This window comes from Protopterus annectens, chromosome 10.part0 (assembly GCF_019279795.1).
Source record: "Protopterus annectens isolate FY-2018-M chromosome 10.part0, PAN1.0, whole genome shotgun sequence".
NCBI classification, from domain to species: Eukaryota; Metazoa; Chordata; order Ceratodontiformes; family Protopteridae; genus Protopterus; species Protopterus annectens.
The window spans coordinates 1,075,865,891-1,075,886,178 of NC_056744.1; the positions used below are offsets into that span (position 1 = coordinate 1,075,865,891).

The following is a 20,288-nucleotide window of genomic DNA, read 5'->3' on the forward strand; positions in this document are numbered from 1 at the left end:
TCTCCATAGCTTTGCAGACTAGACTTGTTAAGCTTATGGGGCGGTAATTACCAGGGTCCGTAGAGGCACCGCCTTTGTGGAGTGGGACCACAGTTGCCGTACGCCACTCCTTGGGCACGTATCCTGTGACAAGGCTGAGATTAAACAGCTGCCTTATGTGCGGGTTTAATTCCTCATTTAGCTCGTGTAGCACACAGCCGGGGACACCATCCGGTCCCATTGATGCTGTGTTTTTAGCTTTAGAGGGAGCAGCTTTCATCTGCGCATTTGAGATGTCTGGGAGGCTACACTCCACTGGGATAATTCTCTCTCCTTTAGGGGGGGAGAGGGGGGTGAAGTTTGCACTGAACCTGTCTGCCAGTATGTTGGCAATGTCTGTGGGTTCAGTGATTTTTGTATCATTTTGGACTAATTCTGAGCATATCTGGGAGTTTCCAACCAGGTTCCTAACATAGCTGAAAAAGGCCTTATGATTGTCCTTTGAATCCATGGCAATTTTTCTCTCAAAATTGTCCTTAGTTGATTTTATGAGTGCTCGTATTTTATTTTACTAATAATGATCAGGGGTGACTTCCCTTTTATGGATTTTGTTCCATCATGTAATAGCTTTCTCCTCTTATTGTAAAGTTTGTTAATGGCTGGGGTCCACCAGACTGGACGTTTGCCCTTTGTGGAAAGAGTCTTGATTTTATTTGGGATTGTCTGATCCATGCAGTCCTGGAGGTGTTCATAGAAGGCATTTGTAAGGGCTTCCGCAGCTTGGGTTGTGGTTTCCACTGGCTCAGGGGCCTTGAAGGATACCACACCAGTCTTGAGTAGTGTGAAGTTTGCTTTAGAGAAGTCCTTCACTATGGTCTTTTTTGTTTGGGGTGGGGGCGGGATGTGGATTTCCAGTGAGATTAGTTTATGATCAGATCTCACCAATGAGGGATATACTTCCGGTGTGGAGCATTTTGTCCCCATGTTTGTGATAATGAGATCTAGTATATTTTCTCCTCTCGTGGGAACAGTGACTAGCTGTTCCATGGCATTTGAATTTATGAACTCCAGGAACCGTTGGGCTAGAAAGTTAGGGCTCGAGTAATGTTCCCAGTCTATATTCTGGTAGTTGAAGTCACCCAATATGATGGTGTTTGGAGATACATTTATACCCTCCAGTGTCTTCAGGAAGGCTGTGTGGGGTTCCTGAATTTGAGAGGGTGGCCTGTAGCATGCTACAATTTGTAGAGCAGTTTTGCCTATGGTTAGTTGCACCTGGATGGTTTCCGAAGCTTCGTGCGTTGCCACCAACCTGGAGGTGTGGGTATCCTTTATGAATATGGATACACCCCCTCCTTTTGTGGTGTGGTCCGGGTTTTGGGGCCTGAACGCATGATATGAGGTAAAACCTAATAGTGACGGTGTGCTCTCAGGAGCCTTGAACCAGGTTTCAGTTACAGCACAGACATCGATGTTCTCCATACTGAGAAGGGCCTCGAGTGCGTGCATTTTGAGATTTAGACTTCTGGCATTGAGCAGCATTACCCTCAGTTTCTTCCCATTTTTGTTTTCTAGGGTGGTAGGTTTAGAATTTGAGCCTTGCCTAAAAAAGGTACTATGGGGGTGGCAAGAGCCTTAGCCAATATCCGGAATCCCAGGGGTGACAGGTGCAAGCCGTCCCTTGCGAAGCAGCCTGGCTTGTCAAGCATGTCATCCCAGGCAGACAGACACTGGATCCCCTTTGAATGACACCAGACATTAAGCCAATTGTTAAAGCTGATCATCTTGTCTCTATATTGTGGCATCATTCTTGGTGAAGGAAGGATACTGCTCAGGGTCAGGGTCATACCTGCCTGGGCTACATAATCAGAGAGCTCCTCTATGTCTCTTTTCATGTAGTCCAGGGAGGTACGTCTCAGGTCGTTCACACCAGCATGGACAATGACTGTGTCATATTTGTACTTGCCATGGAGTGACCAGAGTGCTTGTGTTATGTGGTGGATTCTAGCGCCCGATAGGCAGCTTACTGTGACCCTCTACTTGTTCAGCCTGCTGAGTGGGACGTCAGTGCGTCTGACTATGGAGTCACCTATGACAAGTATGTTTGGTGTTGTATTTGGCCTTAAGGGCTGTGACTGCTTTGCACACCGATTTTGTGGTTTATGTGTTGCTTGTGGGGTGTCTTGAGGTAGCAGTTGTTTGGGTGTCTGCTTTGGAGGCCTCTGCTGTTTAGGTAAATTTTTACTCAGAGACTCCGAGTATGTCTGTGTGTTTATGTGTTTGAATCAGTGATGTGGTAGCATTATGTGAGGCTGGTTTTGTGGTGTGTGTAGTTGCCTTCTCCTCCTGTCTGGTCTTGCCAGTCCTGAGTTGAGAGCGCTCAGCCTCCAGTTTGGCTAAATAGCTGCATCTCTCGCAAGTATTTGTGTTATGTGGGAGGAGGAGAGGGTTGTCTGTGTACATGAGGCAGTTATAACATTGCCTCAAGATTCCCAGATTCACCAGCTGGACCGGAGAGGAGATTGACAACTGACCTTTGGACATGCTAGAATAATATTGGGAATTCCTTAATAATTGAAAACAAGGGCCAGTGGGGAGTGAGGGTGTAGTGCTTTTAATTTTTAGTGCTGACTTATATAATTGCTTTAGTGAGCAAGTGCCAGGTAACTTGAGTGCAATGTGTTACAACTAACTAAATGCAAAAACGACAAACAGTAACTTTCTTTCAAGTGAAACAAGGAAATAAGTACAGTAAGCAATGCAGATATCACTAGTGATCCACAGAAGCGCTGAGAAGCCGTGTATTAGGTGGAATTAGCGTTCCAGGGAAATAACAAGCATATAAACAAAGCTAGATTCAGCAGGCCTGGATCTAGTCTATGCTACAGCAAACAAGGTGTACCAATTTCAGTAAGATACAGTTCAAATATTCAGGCACTATAAACCTTTAACCAGAAATTCCCAGCTCAGAAGGGCAGAGTCCAGCTTCTTCTCCCACAAGAGTGCAGACCACGAACCTTCTTAATGTAAAATAACTGGCCTGAAGCCCAAGTGCTTAAACCAGAACTAATACACTTGGACACTGGGCTCTCGATCAGCAGTTCCCAACTTAGAAGGATGAAAGCTACCTGTCCTGCCACCACAGTGCTTGCCACAAACCTTCCTAATGTAAAACAACTGGTCTGAAGCCCAAGTGCTTAAATCCAAAAGACTTAGAATGATAGCTACACTTTAATCAAGTTACAACCAAGCAGTGATAAATACAATTGAATACTTTAGAGAATGTCTGGATTAGTGCTCAAGTTACACAAACAAAGCTAGATCCAGCAGGCCCGAATCCAGTCTATGCCACAGCAAACAAGGCGCACCAACTTCAGTAAGAAGCAGTTCAGATATGCATTTTAGTTGCTTAATCTATTTCTTATAACATTTAGGGGTTTCAGATACGGAGTAACTGTGTTATGCAACTATTACATAGCATATAAGAAATAATTTTGCCCTAAAATCTCAGGACATTTGCCAGTTTTACAATTTTTTGCAGGACACAACTGCCCGAAGAGGGACTGTCCCTCGCAAAGTGGGACAGGTGTTAGGGTAACCCTACCTCCAAGTGCTCTTCTTGTCAAACTCTTTATCCCTTATAAAGCAGAGTAACTGCATAAAATTACAACCTACAGTATATGTCTGAATACTGTATCAATGAATAACTGCCATTATAGGACTGTCTCTTTGTATACAATTCTATCACTTTCTTGCTCTCCACCTTTATGTATATAGTGTAAAAAAATGGTACTTCCTATGTTCACATATAGAGTATCTATGTTAGAGGCTATTGTCAATGCTCTGCTGTACTGTACTGTACTGCAGCTTTGCTCCCCGGCCTGTGCTGAAGATGAGCCCAGAGTCCAGCCAGACTTTAAAACAAAAAGAATAAATAAATAGTAAATATTTATAACATTTTATTTAATAGATTTGCTTTATTTATTAAAATTATTATTTTGCACTTTCTGATAGTGAGACAGCAACATACAACGTTTTGAAACCATCACAGGAGCTACCCTATGTGGTCTTTCACCAGACCTCAGAAATCACTTTCTTGCTCATGTCAGATTAAAACAAATGACTGCCGTAGATGTCATGTGACTGTGGAGTTGGTGAGTTTGTGTGTATGCACATATATATCATGAATGGCCTACATGTTAAATGATCAAAATATAAAACTTTGATCAAAACATGTTGACCATTCACATTACAAATAACAGATTCACAGTAAATTAAAAAAAGGAAACATTCCTTTTCCCTTGTATACAGACCATAACCATACCAAAATTCAGCTCAAATCTGTCCGAATAGCATTTTTTGTTGTTGTCGTCGTCTGTTTTAAAGGTAAGCAGGGACACTACCACTACGCAAGACAACTCGAACACACCATGCAATGCGAAATCTATCTCCTTACTTGACCCTTGCTCTAATCCCAACCCATACAAACTCCCAGCCATACCAAAAAGCCACTTCCCTTTGTCAATCAGCCCAAAATCAGCACACACTGTCAGTCATGCAAACATCTCTACAGTTAATTTTTAGCATTCAGTCGTATGAATGTTATGGATAAACACGCACACACACAAACATATATACACAATTCAGGGGGTGGGGGTGCATGTTTACATCAAATTGCATTACGTCATGCTATACCACCTGATGGGCTTTGACATATAAAGAATGATGTGAAATTCCAATGGGAGATAATACTCAGGAAAGCAACATACTGCAAGTGCTTTGGAATTGCGAAACATGCATTCTGAAGCTATGGTGTTCTGGCGCAGATGAAATACAGTATTGGGTAGGGCATGACTAATTATTACAGCCTTCAGATGCTACGCGGTTCTTTATGTGATAAAATGCAGGCTATAGATACTATTCAGTAGTGGAATGGAAAAATGCAGAGGGGATACAAAAAGTACAGTTTTGTACCTACCATAAATGTAGATGTTCGAGGATCCACATTGCTGCAGTCCTAACTATTGGGTAGTCCGCTGTCCAGTCGGCCCGAATACCAAAGTATATGGCTGACGTCGGTCACGGCGCATTAGACTGACGTCAGTACGTCAGGGTACTAATGCGCATGACCGACGTCATATCCTCAGTCTTTTCTTGCCCCAGATGTCAGAAGACCCTAAAAAGACAAGGCCAAAACCAAAACACACCAAACATACCTGCACCAAAAATATATACAAAATATACAAAGGTACCAGAATATAACCTCACCTACACAACCACCCCTAAACACAGAGGGAAGGAGGGAGGTAAATTGGACTGCAGCAATGTGGATCCTCGAACATCTACATTTATGGTAGGTACAAAACTGTACTATGTTCTTCATCCCACATTGCTGCAGTCCTAACTATTGGGTAGAATCCCAAAGCAGAGGTAAGGGATGCTGGCAAATCATAAGGAAGCAGGAGCTGATAACATGCCTTGCAAAATAGCTGTGGCAAAACCAGCCCTAGACTTAGAGTAGAGAGGAAGGTGGTAATGCTTAGAGAAAGTATGCACTGAACTCCAAGTAGCTGCCTCCAAAATATCCTTAGTTGCCACCCCTTAGAAATGCTGTTGAAGTGGCAGTAGCCCTAGTGGAATGAGGCCTAATCCCAGCTGGAATCTCCTTGCCATGATGGGAATAACAAAATGCAATGCAGAACCCAATCCACCTAGAAATAGTTTGTTTTGACACAGGCTTGCCCTGAACTCAAAGCAAAAGAAACAAACAACTGCTGAGACTGCCTAAAATCCTTAGTCCTGCTTAAATAATAACGCAATTGCCTGTGTACATCTAAAGTGTGCAAAATCTTTTCCCCTTTATTTTGGGGATCTGCATAGAAAGTAGGCAAATGAATAGTTTGGTTTAAAGCCACACTAGAAACCACCTTAGGCATAAAGGAAGGATTAGTACGTAATGATACCCTATCCTTATGAAAAATCAAAAGGCTCAACCGCCATAAGGGCCTGTAACTCAGAAACCCTTCTTGCAGAAGTAATGGCCAACAAAAAGCAGTCTTCCATGACAAGTATTTCAGTTCAGCAGTAGCTGAGGCTCAAAAGGTTGTAGAGTAAGTTTCTCCAACACAAAATTGAGATCCCAAGCAGGAGTAGGAGCTCTACGTGGGGTCTTATATTCTTTGCCCCTCTAAGAAATTGCTTGAACAAAGGATGTGAAAACAATGGTGGGTCACAATCATAGTGAGCTGAAATTGCTGCAGCATGAATCTTAATGGAAGAGAAAGACAAACCTTTGTCCAATAACTCAGTAAGATATTGAAGAGCCACACTCAAATTAGGCTCCGAAATCTCCAAATTCTTTGCTGCAGTCCAAAATAAAAATCTCTTCCATTTTTCATGTACACTTTCCTTGTACTAGGTCTTCTGGCTTCCATAATCACATTTAAAACTTGTTGAGGAAGTTGAGACCTGCTGTCTTTCAAAACAGAATATGCCAGGCTGTTAGATGAAGAGAGTGAAGCTTGACATTGAGCAGACGACCGTCCTTCTGAGACAACAGATGCGGAATCAAGGGTAAAGGCCATGGAGGCTTCCTTACCAGACTCCTCAGTAATGGGTACCAGTGCTGCCGAGGCCAATCTGGAGCTATTAAAATCATCCTTGGCTTGTCTTGTCTGACCTTTAGAAGCACCTTTGGGAGAAGAGGAAGAGGTGGAAAAGCATACACATGAAGATTTTTCCAACTGAAAGAAAGAGCATCCACTTTCCAAGCTGTGTGATGAAATCCCTTCGTGCAAAACTTTGGCAGCTGGTGGTTTAGTGGAGAAGCGAACAGATCTATGTCTGGAGTTCCCCATGACACTGTCAATTTTTGAAATACATGAAGATCCAGTTTCCACTCGTGGGGATCCATGATTTGCCTGCTTAACACATCTGCTAAGGAGTTCTGTGCTTCCGGCAGAAACCTTGCCTGAAGAGTTAGTTGCAAGCTGAGCGCAGTCTCCCATAAAATCATTGCTTGCCTGCACAATGGGTAAGAATGTGTTCCCCCTTGTTTGTTGATGTACCACATGACAGTTGTGTTGTCTGTTAGAATCAACACCTGCCCTGGAAGAAGTAACTCCTTGAAAGCCATTAATGCAAACTGGACTGCTAACATCTCTTTCATGTTGATATGTAGATGCTGTAGTCTGGCAGGCCACTTGTCTTGTATCCATTTTCCATCTAGATGAGCTCCCCAAGCAATGTCTGAGGCATCTGTCGTTAGAATCTGACTCGCCTCTGGCCGGGTCACAGAGAGTCCCTTGTTTAGGTGACATTCCTGAGCCCACCACAAAAATTCCTTTTGAATGCAAGGTATTATTTGAATGACAGTGTCCAAATCCTGGCAGTGCTGTGTCCATAGATTTTTGAGATACCATTGCAGCTTCCTCATATGCAGTTTGGCATTGGGAAGCACCAGAATACAAGATGCCATGAACCCTAAGGCTTGAAGGACTGTCCTTGCAGTCAGCCCGGACTGAAGAGATAGTTGATGGAAGTAACTGGATAGATTCTTTTGTTTGTCCGGGGTTAAAAGGCCATCTGGGCTGCTGTATTCAGTCTCACACCCAGAAAGCACATGTCTTGAGAGGGTACTAGACTGGACTTTATTTCGTTCACAGAATACCCTAGGCATCTTAGCACTGCTATAACATATTCCAAATGCTGTAGAAGGTCTTCCTTTTCTTGAGCCAGAATCAGGCAGTCGTCCAAGTAAGGATAGATTTGAATTCCTTTTAGCCTGAAGTAAGCTATCACTGGAGCCAGAACCTTTGTGAATACTCTGGGCGCAGTGGATAAGCCAAAGGGCAATGCAGAGAACTGATAATGAGAATTTCCAGCTCGAAAACGCAGATACTTCCTGCAACTTAGCCTTATAGGCACATGAAGGTAAGCTTCCTTGAGATCTAAAGTTACCATCCAGTGATCCTTGCCCAGCAGAGGTAAAAGCTGTTGTAACGTCAACATTTTGAACTTGGGAATGTCCAAATAAGTGTTGAGGATAGATAAATCCAGAATTGGTCTCCACGTGTTCCCCTTCTTTGGTACTAGGAACAGGCGAGAATAAAATCCTAGGCCCCTTTCTGGCACAGGAACTGACTGAATGGCTCCTATTTGGAGCAGCAGAGAAATTTGCTTGTGAGCCTCTGTTCTTTGTAGAGGAGGAATGTCTGGCATGCCTTTGAAAGGAGGCAAGGTATGGAAATAAAACCTGTAACCGTGGTGAATGATATCCAGAACCCATCTGTCTTGGGTAATTAAATCCCAATTTTCTTTGAAAAGAGACAGCCTTCCTCCCAGAGGTGCTGCCAGGCGAGAATGTACTGGCAGCTGAAAAGGCAGGTCATTGGGTCTGCTTACGAAAGGACTGACCCCTGCCTTCACCAGAAGTCTGAGCAGGTGAACTCCCTGTCCTAGGCCTAAAAGAACCTTGAGCTCTGCCCCTACCACGTCTAGACCTACCCCTAGACTGGGAATCATAAGCAGGATAAGTCCACCCCTTAGTAGGCCAATTTCTACTAAACTTCGGAGGCTGCACCTGCAAAAAATCTTTAACAGTTTGCATAGACTTAGCCTTGTCCTCCATTTTCTTTAAAACTGCTTCAACAGGCGAACCAAACAACACATCAGACTGTAAAGGAGCATCCAAAATCCTTGTCTTAACATGCTCAGCTAAGTTCTGATCTCTCAACCAGGCGTGCCTACGAAGAACAGAACCAGTGGCAGCCACCCTCGAGGAGGCCTGCACAGCATCAAAACCACACTGCAAGGAATGTTTACCCACTTGTTCAGACCCATGAACCAAATCCTGCAACTCTTTACACTCAATACCTTCTGCCAGAGCATCCACCTTAGATTTCAATTGTGAAAGGAGGTAATTCTGATATTTTAACATGTGAAACTGACAATTCAATGCCCTCATGGCTAAAGTGGAAGAAGTATACACTTTCTTTCCCCATCTATCCAAAGCCCTTGCCTCTTTATCAGGAGGAACAGGATTTTTAACCACAGAAGTCTTCACACCTTTAGGCCCCTGAGAGACAGTTTCCGGGTCTGCCCTAGGACTCTTAAAAAGATACTTATGAGCTTCAGGCACCCTATAGTACCTATCCGGTTTAACTGGTGCAGGAGGCAAAGAATCAGGATTCAAGGAAGCCTCTGCAAAACATCTTCCACCACATTCAGAACCGGAGGTATAGCTAAAGGCCTATGCTGGGGTAAAAACAAGAATTCCCTAAGCCTCTTCCTGGAATCAGAGAAATCTTGACCTTCCCATTTAAAATGCTCCCTCATGGAATGCAGAGTCTCTGAAAAAGAAAAATCCTCAGGAGGAGAAGCTGAAGGAGTAGAATCATCCACATCAGAATCAGAATAAGGAGGATACTCCTGCAAGTCTTCAGCCGAAGACTCAGAAGCCTCCGAACAGTGCTCAAAACTCTCAAACTCAGGTTCCACCCTAGGCCTCTTATCAGGAGGGGGCAGAGAACCTCTAATCATAGTAATCAAATCCTCTGCCATTTTAAGCATATGTTTCTTAGGCAAAGACCCAGAAACACTAGGAGAAACCCCCACTGAAGCTACACTAGGCCTGCCTCTCAAAGAAGCCTTGGAAACAGAGGGGCAGGCTCTAACCACCTTAGGAAGAGAGGGAAGAACAGCCACCTGAGAAGCCCCCTCAGCCTGGCCTACTTCCTGAGAGGATACATCCTGTAACAATAAAGTCTCTCCCTGAGACTCCAAAGAAACACCTGGCAGAACCTCCGGCTCCACTGAGCCTTCTAAAGAACCGGCATCAGGGACTGTCGGTTCTTCCACTCTAGGCTTTGCTGCTTTATCCTTGCGCTTTTTGCCCGAAGCGGGCGTCGGAACATCCGATGGCATTTTATAATTACAACGCTTCCCAAACACTAACCTGGCACAGTCTAACCTTCTCTTAATAGTGCGTTTGTTAAATCTTGCACAAGAGCGGCATCCAACAACGTCGTGCTCAGGCCCTAAACAAGGTATACACAAAGTATGGTAATCCCTATGAGGTATCTGTTTCCCACAAGAAATACAGTTATTCACTTTTTCTGACATCCGGTTAAATACTGAGGCAAGAAAAAACCAAAATATTCCCCAACGGGGTACTTAGCCAACTTTGATTCGGTCTGAAACTCTGACTTCAGAAACTTTCAGAACGCCAACCTGCACTCGCAAAATTGCTTCTGCATCGGACCATGCGGCAAAAAAGACTGAGGATATGACGTCGGTCATGCGCATTAGTACCCTGACGTACTGACGTCAGTCTAATGCGCCGTGACCGACGTCAGCCATATACTTTGGTATTCGGGCCGACTGGACAGCGGACTACCCAATAGTTAGGACTGCAGCAATGTGGGATGAAGAACATCTGACTTCACCCAAGTTAAGCAGAAAAAATTTGTTTTGCACTTAAGACTGCAGAGAAGCAGCAAGTTAACATTTTAAAATGACTTTGATAACTGTACACTAACCAATGGTGCCACAGTCTTATTAGCAGTATAACACCATGCTTTACTCAGCTGCATACAGTTCCATTTTGTTGTACGATTATCAGGATCCTACCGTACTGAAACATTACCCTGAATAAAGCAATGTATTTAACGTGCATATGTGTAAAGGCAACAAACAATGACAGAAGCTATACAGTAACAAAACAAAAAAAAAAGTTCCTGGAAGGGGGGGGGGCTTTCATATAAAACCCTAGTAAGGTAAGAAAACAGATTCACTACTACTTCAAGAATGGAAAATCTGCTCTGCATGCAGACAGGAATTAACCCCCTCTGCAAAATGACAGGTAAAATGCTTTATAATGCATGGGTGCAGATATATTTTAAAAGTTTGTATAATTCTTATTAGCATTAAATGCAACAATATGAAGGTATGTATTAAACATGGGACAGCAGGAAAAGGAAACACTTCTTTTGGGAGACAGTTTCTGAAAACTGTATAGGCACTTAAACAGCTATCATGCACACAGCTGTTAAGCAAGGAAAGTTTTTCTTAAAAAAACAGAAAAGTGACATTTAAAAGGGAACAGAAGTCAACATGACCGTCAAAAACATTTTTTCCTAGTTTGAATATTTAAGTTACACTTCCCAAATGGAACTTTGGTTCAGTAATGGAACAGCATTAGCCTACCACTGATGGGCCTTGAAACTTTGCAGAATATTGCCCTCTTCAGCAACAGGAAGACCTGGGGACCAAAGCTGACTTGGTCAGTTTAGCTTGAGCTGACAAATGGTTTGGGAGTATAGGAAATGCCCGAAGCTTTGGAAGCTGGCAGGCTGTTATATCCTTAGCAAGATATAACCGATATAGCTTAAGCTACCGCAGCAGTGATCAATATATAGAACATCTGAACATTAAGCATGGCGCTTTCACCTAAACATAAGTGGGTGTCCACTCTACTGTGATAATGCGGTCTTAAAACAGCTTACTTGTACAGCCAGAACAAATACCTTTTGAACTGCATGACACCCACATCAGCACCTGGCAAAATATCATGCAATGCTATGACTGCAGGAGAAATTCTAGTAAGGGCATGAAGACAAAAATGTATCCTCTGCTTAACAATAAGGTGTAGGCATGAAGTATCAAGCTAACTATGGCCCCACAAACAGTATGTTAATATTCCATTTCACATGTGCAGTAGATAAGCAAGCTTCACAAAAATCTCTAACAGAAACTTATTTGGCTTGATTGCATTTCTATAAGGTTTATATTAGGTGCATTCTAGGCAACCCCATTTTCAAGGAAAATGGGGTTGTGACCCTCTAAGTTACTGAAGTAGAAGAAGAGTTTACTGATAGAGAGCAAGATAATACACGAGACTACCATCGGAGAGATCCATTCTTCGGATGAGCAGTTAAACTGAGGACCCACTGCCTGAGATGGTGGTAGTTTGGGTAATACAAAAGATCCCACAGCACTTACTGAAAAGTGAAAGAGAGGGTTTTTGGTGCCATGGCGAAATTTTCCACAGTCAGGATGAATACCACCTTGAGTCTTTCCTGAAAAGGGGTTCTTGGCCTAGTGAGACAACTGTTCAACAAAGCATAAAATAAAACAATATTCCTTCGGGAACAAATTATGAAGTTCAAGATTGATCCCAAATACGTTTTTAGTACTCAAATGATCCAGTTTTGGGATATTATTTGCACTTCCACAGCAGCATTTTACAAACTGAACTGATTGCTTTAATAATCATCATCCTCTTTTGTAATTCACCATGTCCAGCCCTCCTCAATATACAACACTTGCAGAACAAAAGTATTTCTGAGTTCAGTCTTTCAACAATACGGTTTTTCGACTACATTACAGGCCAAACTGTAGAAGTGTATTTACCTCCTTGTAATTTTTCTAACACCAAGTAAAATCGGGAATCGTCTTCAAAAAATTCTTTCAACTCCAAAATATTTCTATAAAAAAAAAAAAAAAAGAAAAATTACATAAGCATTTGCAATAAAACCTATATAAAAAGATGGCTATCTAGCAGAATAACCAACTAACTGACTGGAAATATGCACTTAGCTGAAATGTACAGTCAGCGAATGAGATTTCTACTTGCCCTGAAATGCAAATGACTTAAGACTTCCATTATAAGATAAAGTGCAAAAAATTTCACATTGCTAACCAAAATATTTACCTAGAATCAGATTGCATCTTTGTTATTTATGATTACTGGTTCATGGTAAAGTTTTATTTTTTTTACACTCTTTCTTGCTCTTCCTTCTCACAAACAGGCTGAACTGAAGCCAACGTCTGCCACTATATGGCTCAAATCAGATCCAAGCATGACTCATGGACATTCTTGTGGGGAGAGGAGGGCAAAACTTAACTACATAATTGATTGCTAAACAGCTGTAAGCAATACGTTGGCTACCTGCCAAACTTAATAATTTAGCAGAAAATAACTGATTTGCAATTTTTCAGCAGTTTGCAGTTCAATCACTTTGACAATTCATGGAAACAACTTGTTCCTTGGCAGCTTCCAATTCTGGCACTAAACAGAAAACACTAGTTTAGATGCTGGAAGTTAAAAAATCTAATCTTAGTTCACTTACATATGAAATTATAGACCTGAAAAGGGAAAAAATGCAATAGTTAAGTGATTGCTTAGTATCAAGAAAATATACTAAAGACACACAAGCAAACTAAAATTTACAGACAAAACAGATTTAGAAGACTTGGCTCTATGATTTTCACATAAAGGAAAATTAGTTCCTTGGTGGCAACACAAGTGACCTTGAAAACAAAAGCAAAATAAATACCCATACTTACAGTGTACCTGAAAGCAAGGAAAGGCTACACTTTAGATATCATAACTATACACATGGTAGATATCATAACTAAACTTAGCATACCACAATTCCTAACCATGTCGAACAGAAAGAGTTCAAGCTCCAAATAAACTTAGGTCCATCATTATAAACAGTAAGGCCTTTTTTACCTATAAAGACACACAATTAATACTAAACATATGCCTGCTGCAGCCATCTGAGCTAGGAAGAAAGTACAGTTGTGTAAACCTACCATAAATGTAGATGTTCGAGTGTCTTCACTGTTGCAGTCATAACTGTAGGGTGCTCCTGCCGGCAGGCAGCCCGAGGTCGGCCAGAATCCCAAAGTCTGGGTCCGCCGGCTGTACAAGCTAGTACCCTGACGTCAGTACGCTTTGGTACATAGCCCTCAGCCGACGCCATCTTCTCCAGCCTTTCTTGCCCTAGATGTCAGAAGTCCCCAACAAAACAAAAATGAATCCAACAAGGAAACACAAATACACCACAAAAAGGAAAAGGGAGAAAAAGAGGGATAGGAGGGAGGAACCGACTGCAACAGTGAAGACACTCGAACATCTACATTTATGGTAGGTGTACACAACTGTACTATGTTCTTCGTGTTTCACTGTTGCAGTCATAACTGTAGGGTGGAATCCCAAAGCAGTGTAAAAGGGAGGAGGCTTTAGATAGAAGAAGGGGAGGCAAGAATACCCTGCAAAACAGCAGAGGCAAAGCCTGCCCTAGTCTTAGAAAACAGAGGGAGATTGTAGTGCTTGGAAAAAGTATGCACAGAACTCCAAGTGGCAGCTTCCAAGATATCCTTGGTAGGGACTCCTCTGAGGAAAGCTGTAGAAGTGGCAGCTGCTCTAGTAGAATGACTTCTAATGGTACCTGGAAACTGTTTCCCATGATGAGTGTAACAAAATCTGATTCCATAAGCAATCCATTTGGAAATAGTTTGTTTAGAAATAGGTTTTCCAAGAGAACTGGAGGCAAAAGAAACAAACAATTTATTAGACTTTCTGAACTCTTTAGTCTTGTCCAGGTAAAATCGTAACTGTCTGTGCACATCTAATGAATGCAAAATCCTTACCCCTTTATTTTGAGGATTTGGAAAGAAAGTAGGAAGGTGAATTGTCTGATTTAAAGCCACTCTCGAAATCACCTTAGGCATGAAAGTAGGATTGGTCCTCAAGGATACTCTGTCCTGATGGAAAATAAGGTATGGTTCCACAGCCATGAGAGCTTGCAACTCTGAGACCCTTCTAGCAGAGGTCAATGCTAATAAAAGAACAGTCTTCCAAGATAAAAACTTAATATCTGAAGATGCAGCAGGCTCAAAAGGAGGCAAAGTAAGTTTTTCTAAAACATAATTAAGATCCCAGGCAGGGACAGGAGGGGTCCTGGGAGGCCGCAAATTTTTAGCCCCTCTCAAGAATTGCTTTACCAAAGGACGAGAAAAAACAGGAGGATCAGAACTGAAATGAGCAGAAATAGCAGAAATAGCAGAAGCATGAATCTTAATGGAAGAAAAGGAAAGTCCTTTAGATAAAAGTTCCGAAAGGTAAAGCAAAATAGAAGAGAGATCAGGTACCAGAGGATCCGAGCCTCTGTCCTGCATCCAAATACAAAACCTCTTCCATTTAGAGGCATAGGATTTCCTAGTGCTAGGCCGTCTAGCTTCCAGAAGAACATCCAAAACTTGTTTGGGAAGACTAGAGGAAATCAAATTCCTTTGAAGAGCCAAGCTGCCAGGCAAAGGGTCTTGAGATTGGAATGTAGTAACTGACCCTGATGCTGGGACAGAAGCGAAGGGTTCAGAGGGAGAATCCAAGGAGGCCCCAAGAACAGGTGCTTTAAAGTTGGATACCAAAACTGTCGAGGCCAATTTGGAGCAATCAAGATGAGGAACTTGGGCTTGTCCTGTTTTATCTTCAGTAATACCGAGGTAGTAGAGGAAGAGGAGGAAGGCATATCCTGAAAGGCTTCTCCAGCTGAAGGACAGGGCATCCACTCTCCAAGCTGTTTTGTGGAAGGACCTGGTGCAAAAGCGAGGCAGCTGATGATTGAGATGGGATGCAAACAGATCTATCTGGGGACATCCCCAAACTGCAGTAATCCTGTTGAATAAGTTGGTGTCTAGCATCCATTCGTGAGGATCTGAAATGTTTCTGCTCAGGCTGTCTGCTAAGAGATTCTGTTCCCCTGGAATGAATTGAGCCTGGAGATGTAGATTCAAATTTAGAGCTGTGTCCCATAAAGCCATAGCTAGTCTGCAAAGGGGGTACGAATGAGAACCCCCCTGTTTGTTGATGTACCACATGACCGTGGTGTTGTCTGTGCGAATTAGCAGAGGCCCTGGTTGCAAAAGGTTCTTGAAGGCTAGAAGGGCATTTTGAACTGCCAACATTTCCTTCAGATTGATGTGCCAGTGAAGATGGTCCTTTGTCCAGGTTCCCTGCTGGCAAATGTCTAGAAAGTGTGCTCCCCAAGCATAATCCGAGGCATCCATGGTTAGGATTTGAGTAGGTTGAGGTAGACGAAAAGGCTTTCCTTCGTTTAAAGCGCATACCCTGGACCACCAGAGGAACTCCCTCTGAAGGCAGGGGATCAGAGGAATCAGAATATCCAGATTGTGGTAATGCTGTGACCATACACTTTTCAGATACCATTGAAGCTTTCTCATATGAAGCCTTGCGTTTTGAATCAACAGAATGCAGGAAGCCATGTAGCCCAGAGCCTGCAGGAATTTCCTTGCAGTGAGCTGAGATAGAGTTGCTAAGGTGCTGAAAGTAGAAGCCAGCTGAGTTTGTTTTTCTGGAGTGAGGAAGGCCCTTTGTAAGGTTGTATTTAAGAGGGCCCCCAAGAATACCATTTGTTGAGAAGGGATCAAATGTGACTTTTTTGTGTTCACTGAGAATCCCAGTAGGAGGAGAAGACGTTGAACAAAGTCCAGATGTTGAAGTAGAAGATCTTTGCTGTCTGCCTGAATAAGGCAGTCGTCCAAATAGGGGTAAATCTGGATCCCCTGAAGTCTGCAGTAAGCCACTACTGGTGCCAGGCACTTGGTAAAGACTCTGGACGCAGTAGATAAACCAAAGGGCAGTACAGAGAATTGAAAGTGCCTCGAACCTGCCTTGAACCTGAGGAATTTCCTGCGTTCCTGCCTGATGGGAATGTGTAAGTAGGCTTCCTTTAAGTCCAATGTCACCATCCAGGGGTCCTGAGAGAGCATTGGAATTAGTTGCTGCAGAGTAAGCATCTTGAATTTTGGAATTTCCAAAAAGGTGTTTAACACAGAAAGGTCCAGAATAGGTCTCCATGAGTTTTGTTTTCTTGGAACCAGAAACAGTCTTGAATAAAAACCTTTTCCCATCTCCGAGAGTGGAACAGGCTCTATGGCTCTCATGGCCAGAAGAGCATCCACTTGATTTAAGGCCTCTGACCATTGATGTTTTGGCAGATCTGGCCAACCGTGAGCCCTTGGCAAAGTGTGAAAGTGGAATTTGTAACCCTTTAAAATCACGTCCAATACCCATCTGTCCTGGGTAATATAAGTCCAATTTCTGTAAAAAAGAGACAGTTTTCCTCCGAGAGGGGCATCCAGGTGAAGGGGTCCTGTAGCCCAACCGAGAGAGTCATTGAGTTTGCTTTCTTTGAGATTGAGATCTGTCTTCTCCCCTTCTAGGTGAAGAAGCAGTCCATTGTCTAGATCTGTAAGAGGCCTGACCTTGACCACGACCTCTGGAGCGTCTATATCTTCCCCTTTGAGGCCTGTCAGACGTGGGAAAGGACCAATTTTTAGAGGGCCAATTCCTGGAAAATCTAGGAGGCTGAACTTGCAAGAAATCTTTTACAGTCTGCATAGACTTTGCCTTGTCTTCAATCTTTTTAATAACTTCCTCAGCCTTGGATCCAAAAAGAACATCATGTTGAACAGGGGCATCTAATAACTTAGCCTTAACCTGTTCAGGTAAACTTTGTTCACGAAGCCAGGCATGTCTCCTGATAACAGTACCAGAGGCTGCAGCCCTGCAAGAAGCATCCAAAGCATCAAAACCACAATGTAAACTATGTTTGTTCACTTGTTCAGTAGCATGCAATACATCCTGAAGTTCCTTATCCTCTGCACAAGCAGGAAGGGAAGCAAGCTTTTGCTTTAAAACAGACAAAAGAAATTGCTGATACTTATTGAAACTGGCAATTTAAAGCCCTTACAGACAGGGTAGCAGAAGTATATACCTTTTTACCCCACCTGTCTAAAGCACGACAATCCTTCTCAGAGGAAATAGGATTTTTCGAAGTAGCAACCTTAGCAGCCTTAGAGCCCTGAGAAATAGTTTCAGGATCCGCAGAAGGGTTTTTAAATAAGAATAAATGAGAGTCAGGAACCCTATAAAATCTATCAGGCTTAGAAGGAGCAGGAGGCATGGAATCAGGATTCAAATTAGCCTCAGAAAAAGCATCATCTACAATGTCCAAAACAGGAGGGATAGCTAAAGGCCTATGCTGAGGAAGAAGAAGAAATTCCCTAAGCCTCTTCTTGGAAGCAGAATACTCCTGTCCTTCCCAATGAAAATGTTCCCTCATCTCATGCAAGGTTTCCCAAAGAGAAATCCTCAGGCGGAGAGGCCGAGGGTAAAGAGTCCTCAGCATCCGAATCCTCATAAGGAGGAAAGGAATAGTCCTGATCTGAGGAAGAAACAGAAGATACAGAAGCCTGGTCAGAGGAATCCAGAGTAACATCCTGTCGAGGTCTTTTCTCAGGAGGGGGGTGAGAACCCCTAATCATTGTAAGCAAATCTTCAGCCATCTTTAATAATTGCTTCTGTGTCCTGGGAGTAGATTCAGAAGCAGCTTGAGCAGGAACTTTAGACTTAACAGGAGTCTTTGTCTTTGCCTTTGCCTTTGAAATAGTGATGTGAGTAGGCCTGAAAACCCCCTCAGAAGCCGGTACCTGCACAGCGATTCCGGACCCATCTGAAGGAGCGACGTCCGAAGGTCCTGCAGCAGTTAAAATAGTGGGCCTTGATGGCTCCCCATGGGAGTCCGTATCGGCCATCGGTTCAGAAGTGGCGGACGACAGGGGCTGCAAAAGCGCCTCACTGACGACAGCTGAACCGGACGCTGGCTCCAGCTGCAACGAGTCCTGTTTGGACCTCGGAGGCCTGTCTTTGTCTTTGCGCTTCTTTTGAATTCCGGTAGTGTCCGACGACATTCTATAATTGAAGCGTCTGCCAAAATAATTTAAAGCCCAATCGTACCTGTGCTTGATAGTACGAGAGTTGAACCTGGCACAGAACCGACAACAAGAAAAGTACAGTTTTGTACCTACCATAAATGTAGATGTTCGAGGATTCCATTGCTGCAGTCCTTACTATTGGGTATAGTCCGCATCCAGTCGGCCCGAATACCAGAGTATAAGGCTGACGTCGGTCAGGGCGCATTAGACTGACGTCAGTACGTCAGGGTACTAATGCGCATGACCGGCGTCATATCCTCAGTCTTTTCTTGCCCCAGATGTCAGAAGACCCTAAAAAGATAAGGCCCAAAATACCTGCACCAAAACATGAACAATATATACAAAAACATAAGCAGGTAAACTCACCTACACAACCACCCCTAAACACAGAGGGGAAGGAGGGAGGTAAATTGGACTGCAGCAATGGAATCCTCGAACATCTACATTTATGGTAGGTACAAAACTGTACTATGTTCTTCGTTCCATTGCTGCAGTCCTTACTATTGGGTAGAATCCCAAAGCAGAGGTAAGGGAGGCTGGCAAATCATAAAGAAGCAGGAGCTGACAACATGCCTTGCAAAACAGCTGTGGCAAAACCAGCCCTAGACTTAGAGTAGATAGGAAGGTGATAATGCTTAGAGAAAGTATGCACTGAACTCCAAGTAGCTGCTTCCAAAATATCCTTAGTTGGCACGCCGCCTAGAAATGCTGTTGAAGTGGCAGTAGCCCTAGTGGAATGAGGCCTAATCCCAGCTGGAACCTCCTTGCCATGATGGGAATAACAAAATGCAATGCAAAAGCCAATCCACCTAGAAATAGTTTGTTTTGACACAGGCTTGCCCTGCGAACTCAAAGCAAAAGAAACAAACAACTGCTGAGACTGCCTAAAATCCTTAGTCCTGCTTAAGTAATAACGCAATTGCCTGTGTACATCTAAAGTATGCAAAATCTTTTCCCCTTTATTTTGGGGGTCTGCATAAAAAGTAGGCAAATGAATAGTTTGGTTTAAAGCCACACTAGAAACCACCTTAGGCATAAAGGAAGGATTAGTACGTAATGATACCCTATCCTTATGGAAAATCAAAAGGGCTCGACTGCCATAAGGGCCTGCAACTCAGACACCCTTCTTGCAGAAGTAATAGCCAACAAAAAAGCAGTCTTCCATGACAAATATTTCAATTCAGCAGTAGCCGCAGGCTCAAAAGGTTGTAGAGTAAGTTTTTCCAACACAAAATTGAGATCCCAAGCAGGAGTAGGAGCTCTCGTGGGGGTCTTATATATTTTGCCCCTCTAAGAAACTGCTTGAACAAAGGATGCGAAAATAATGGTGGGTCACAATCATAGTGAGCTGAGATTGCTGCAGCATGAATCTTAATGGAAGAGAAGGACAGACCCTTGTCCAGTAACTCAGTAAGATATTGAAGAGCCATACTCAAATTAGGCTCAGAAATCTCCAAATTCTTTGCTTTACCCCAAAATAAAAATCTCTTCCATTTATGTGCGTACACTTTCCTTGTACTAGGTCTTCTAGCTTCCATAATCACATTTAAAACTTGTTGAGGAAGTTGAGACCTGCTGTGTTTCAACACAGAATATGCCAGGCTGTCAGATGAAGAGAGTGAAGCTTGACATTGAGCAGATGACCGTCCTGCTGGGATAACAGATGTGGAATCAAAGGTTAAGGCCATGGAGGCTTCTTTACCAGACTCAGTAGAGGGTAC

At 43.1% G+C, this 20,288-nt stretch overlaps 1 protein-coding gene across 1 annotated transcript in view; it reads right to left on the bottom strand.

Annotated features, from left to right (window-relative positions):
* MKNK1 (MAPK interacting serine/threonine kinase 1) overlaps window positions 1–20,288 on the bottom strand; it is a gene marked incomplete in the record, with an annotated part of 837,567 nt that overhangs the window by 529,567 nt on the left and 287,712 nt on the right. Inside the window, 1 exon segment of the mRNA XM_044085821.1 lies at window positions 12,391–12,464. Within this exon segment, the coding sequence (XP_043941756.1) occupies window positions 12,391–12,464 (74 nt within the window).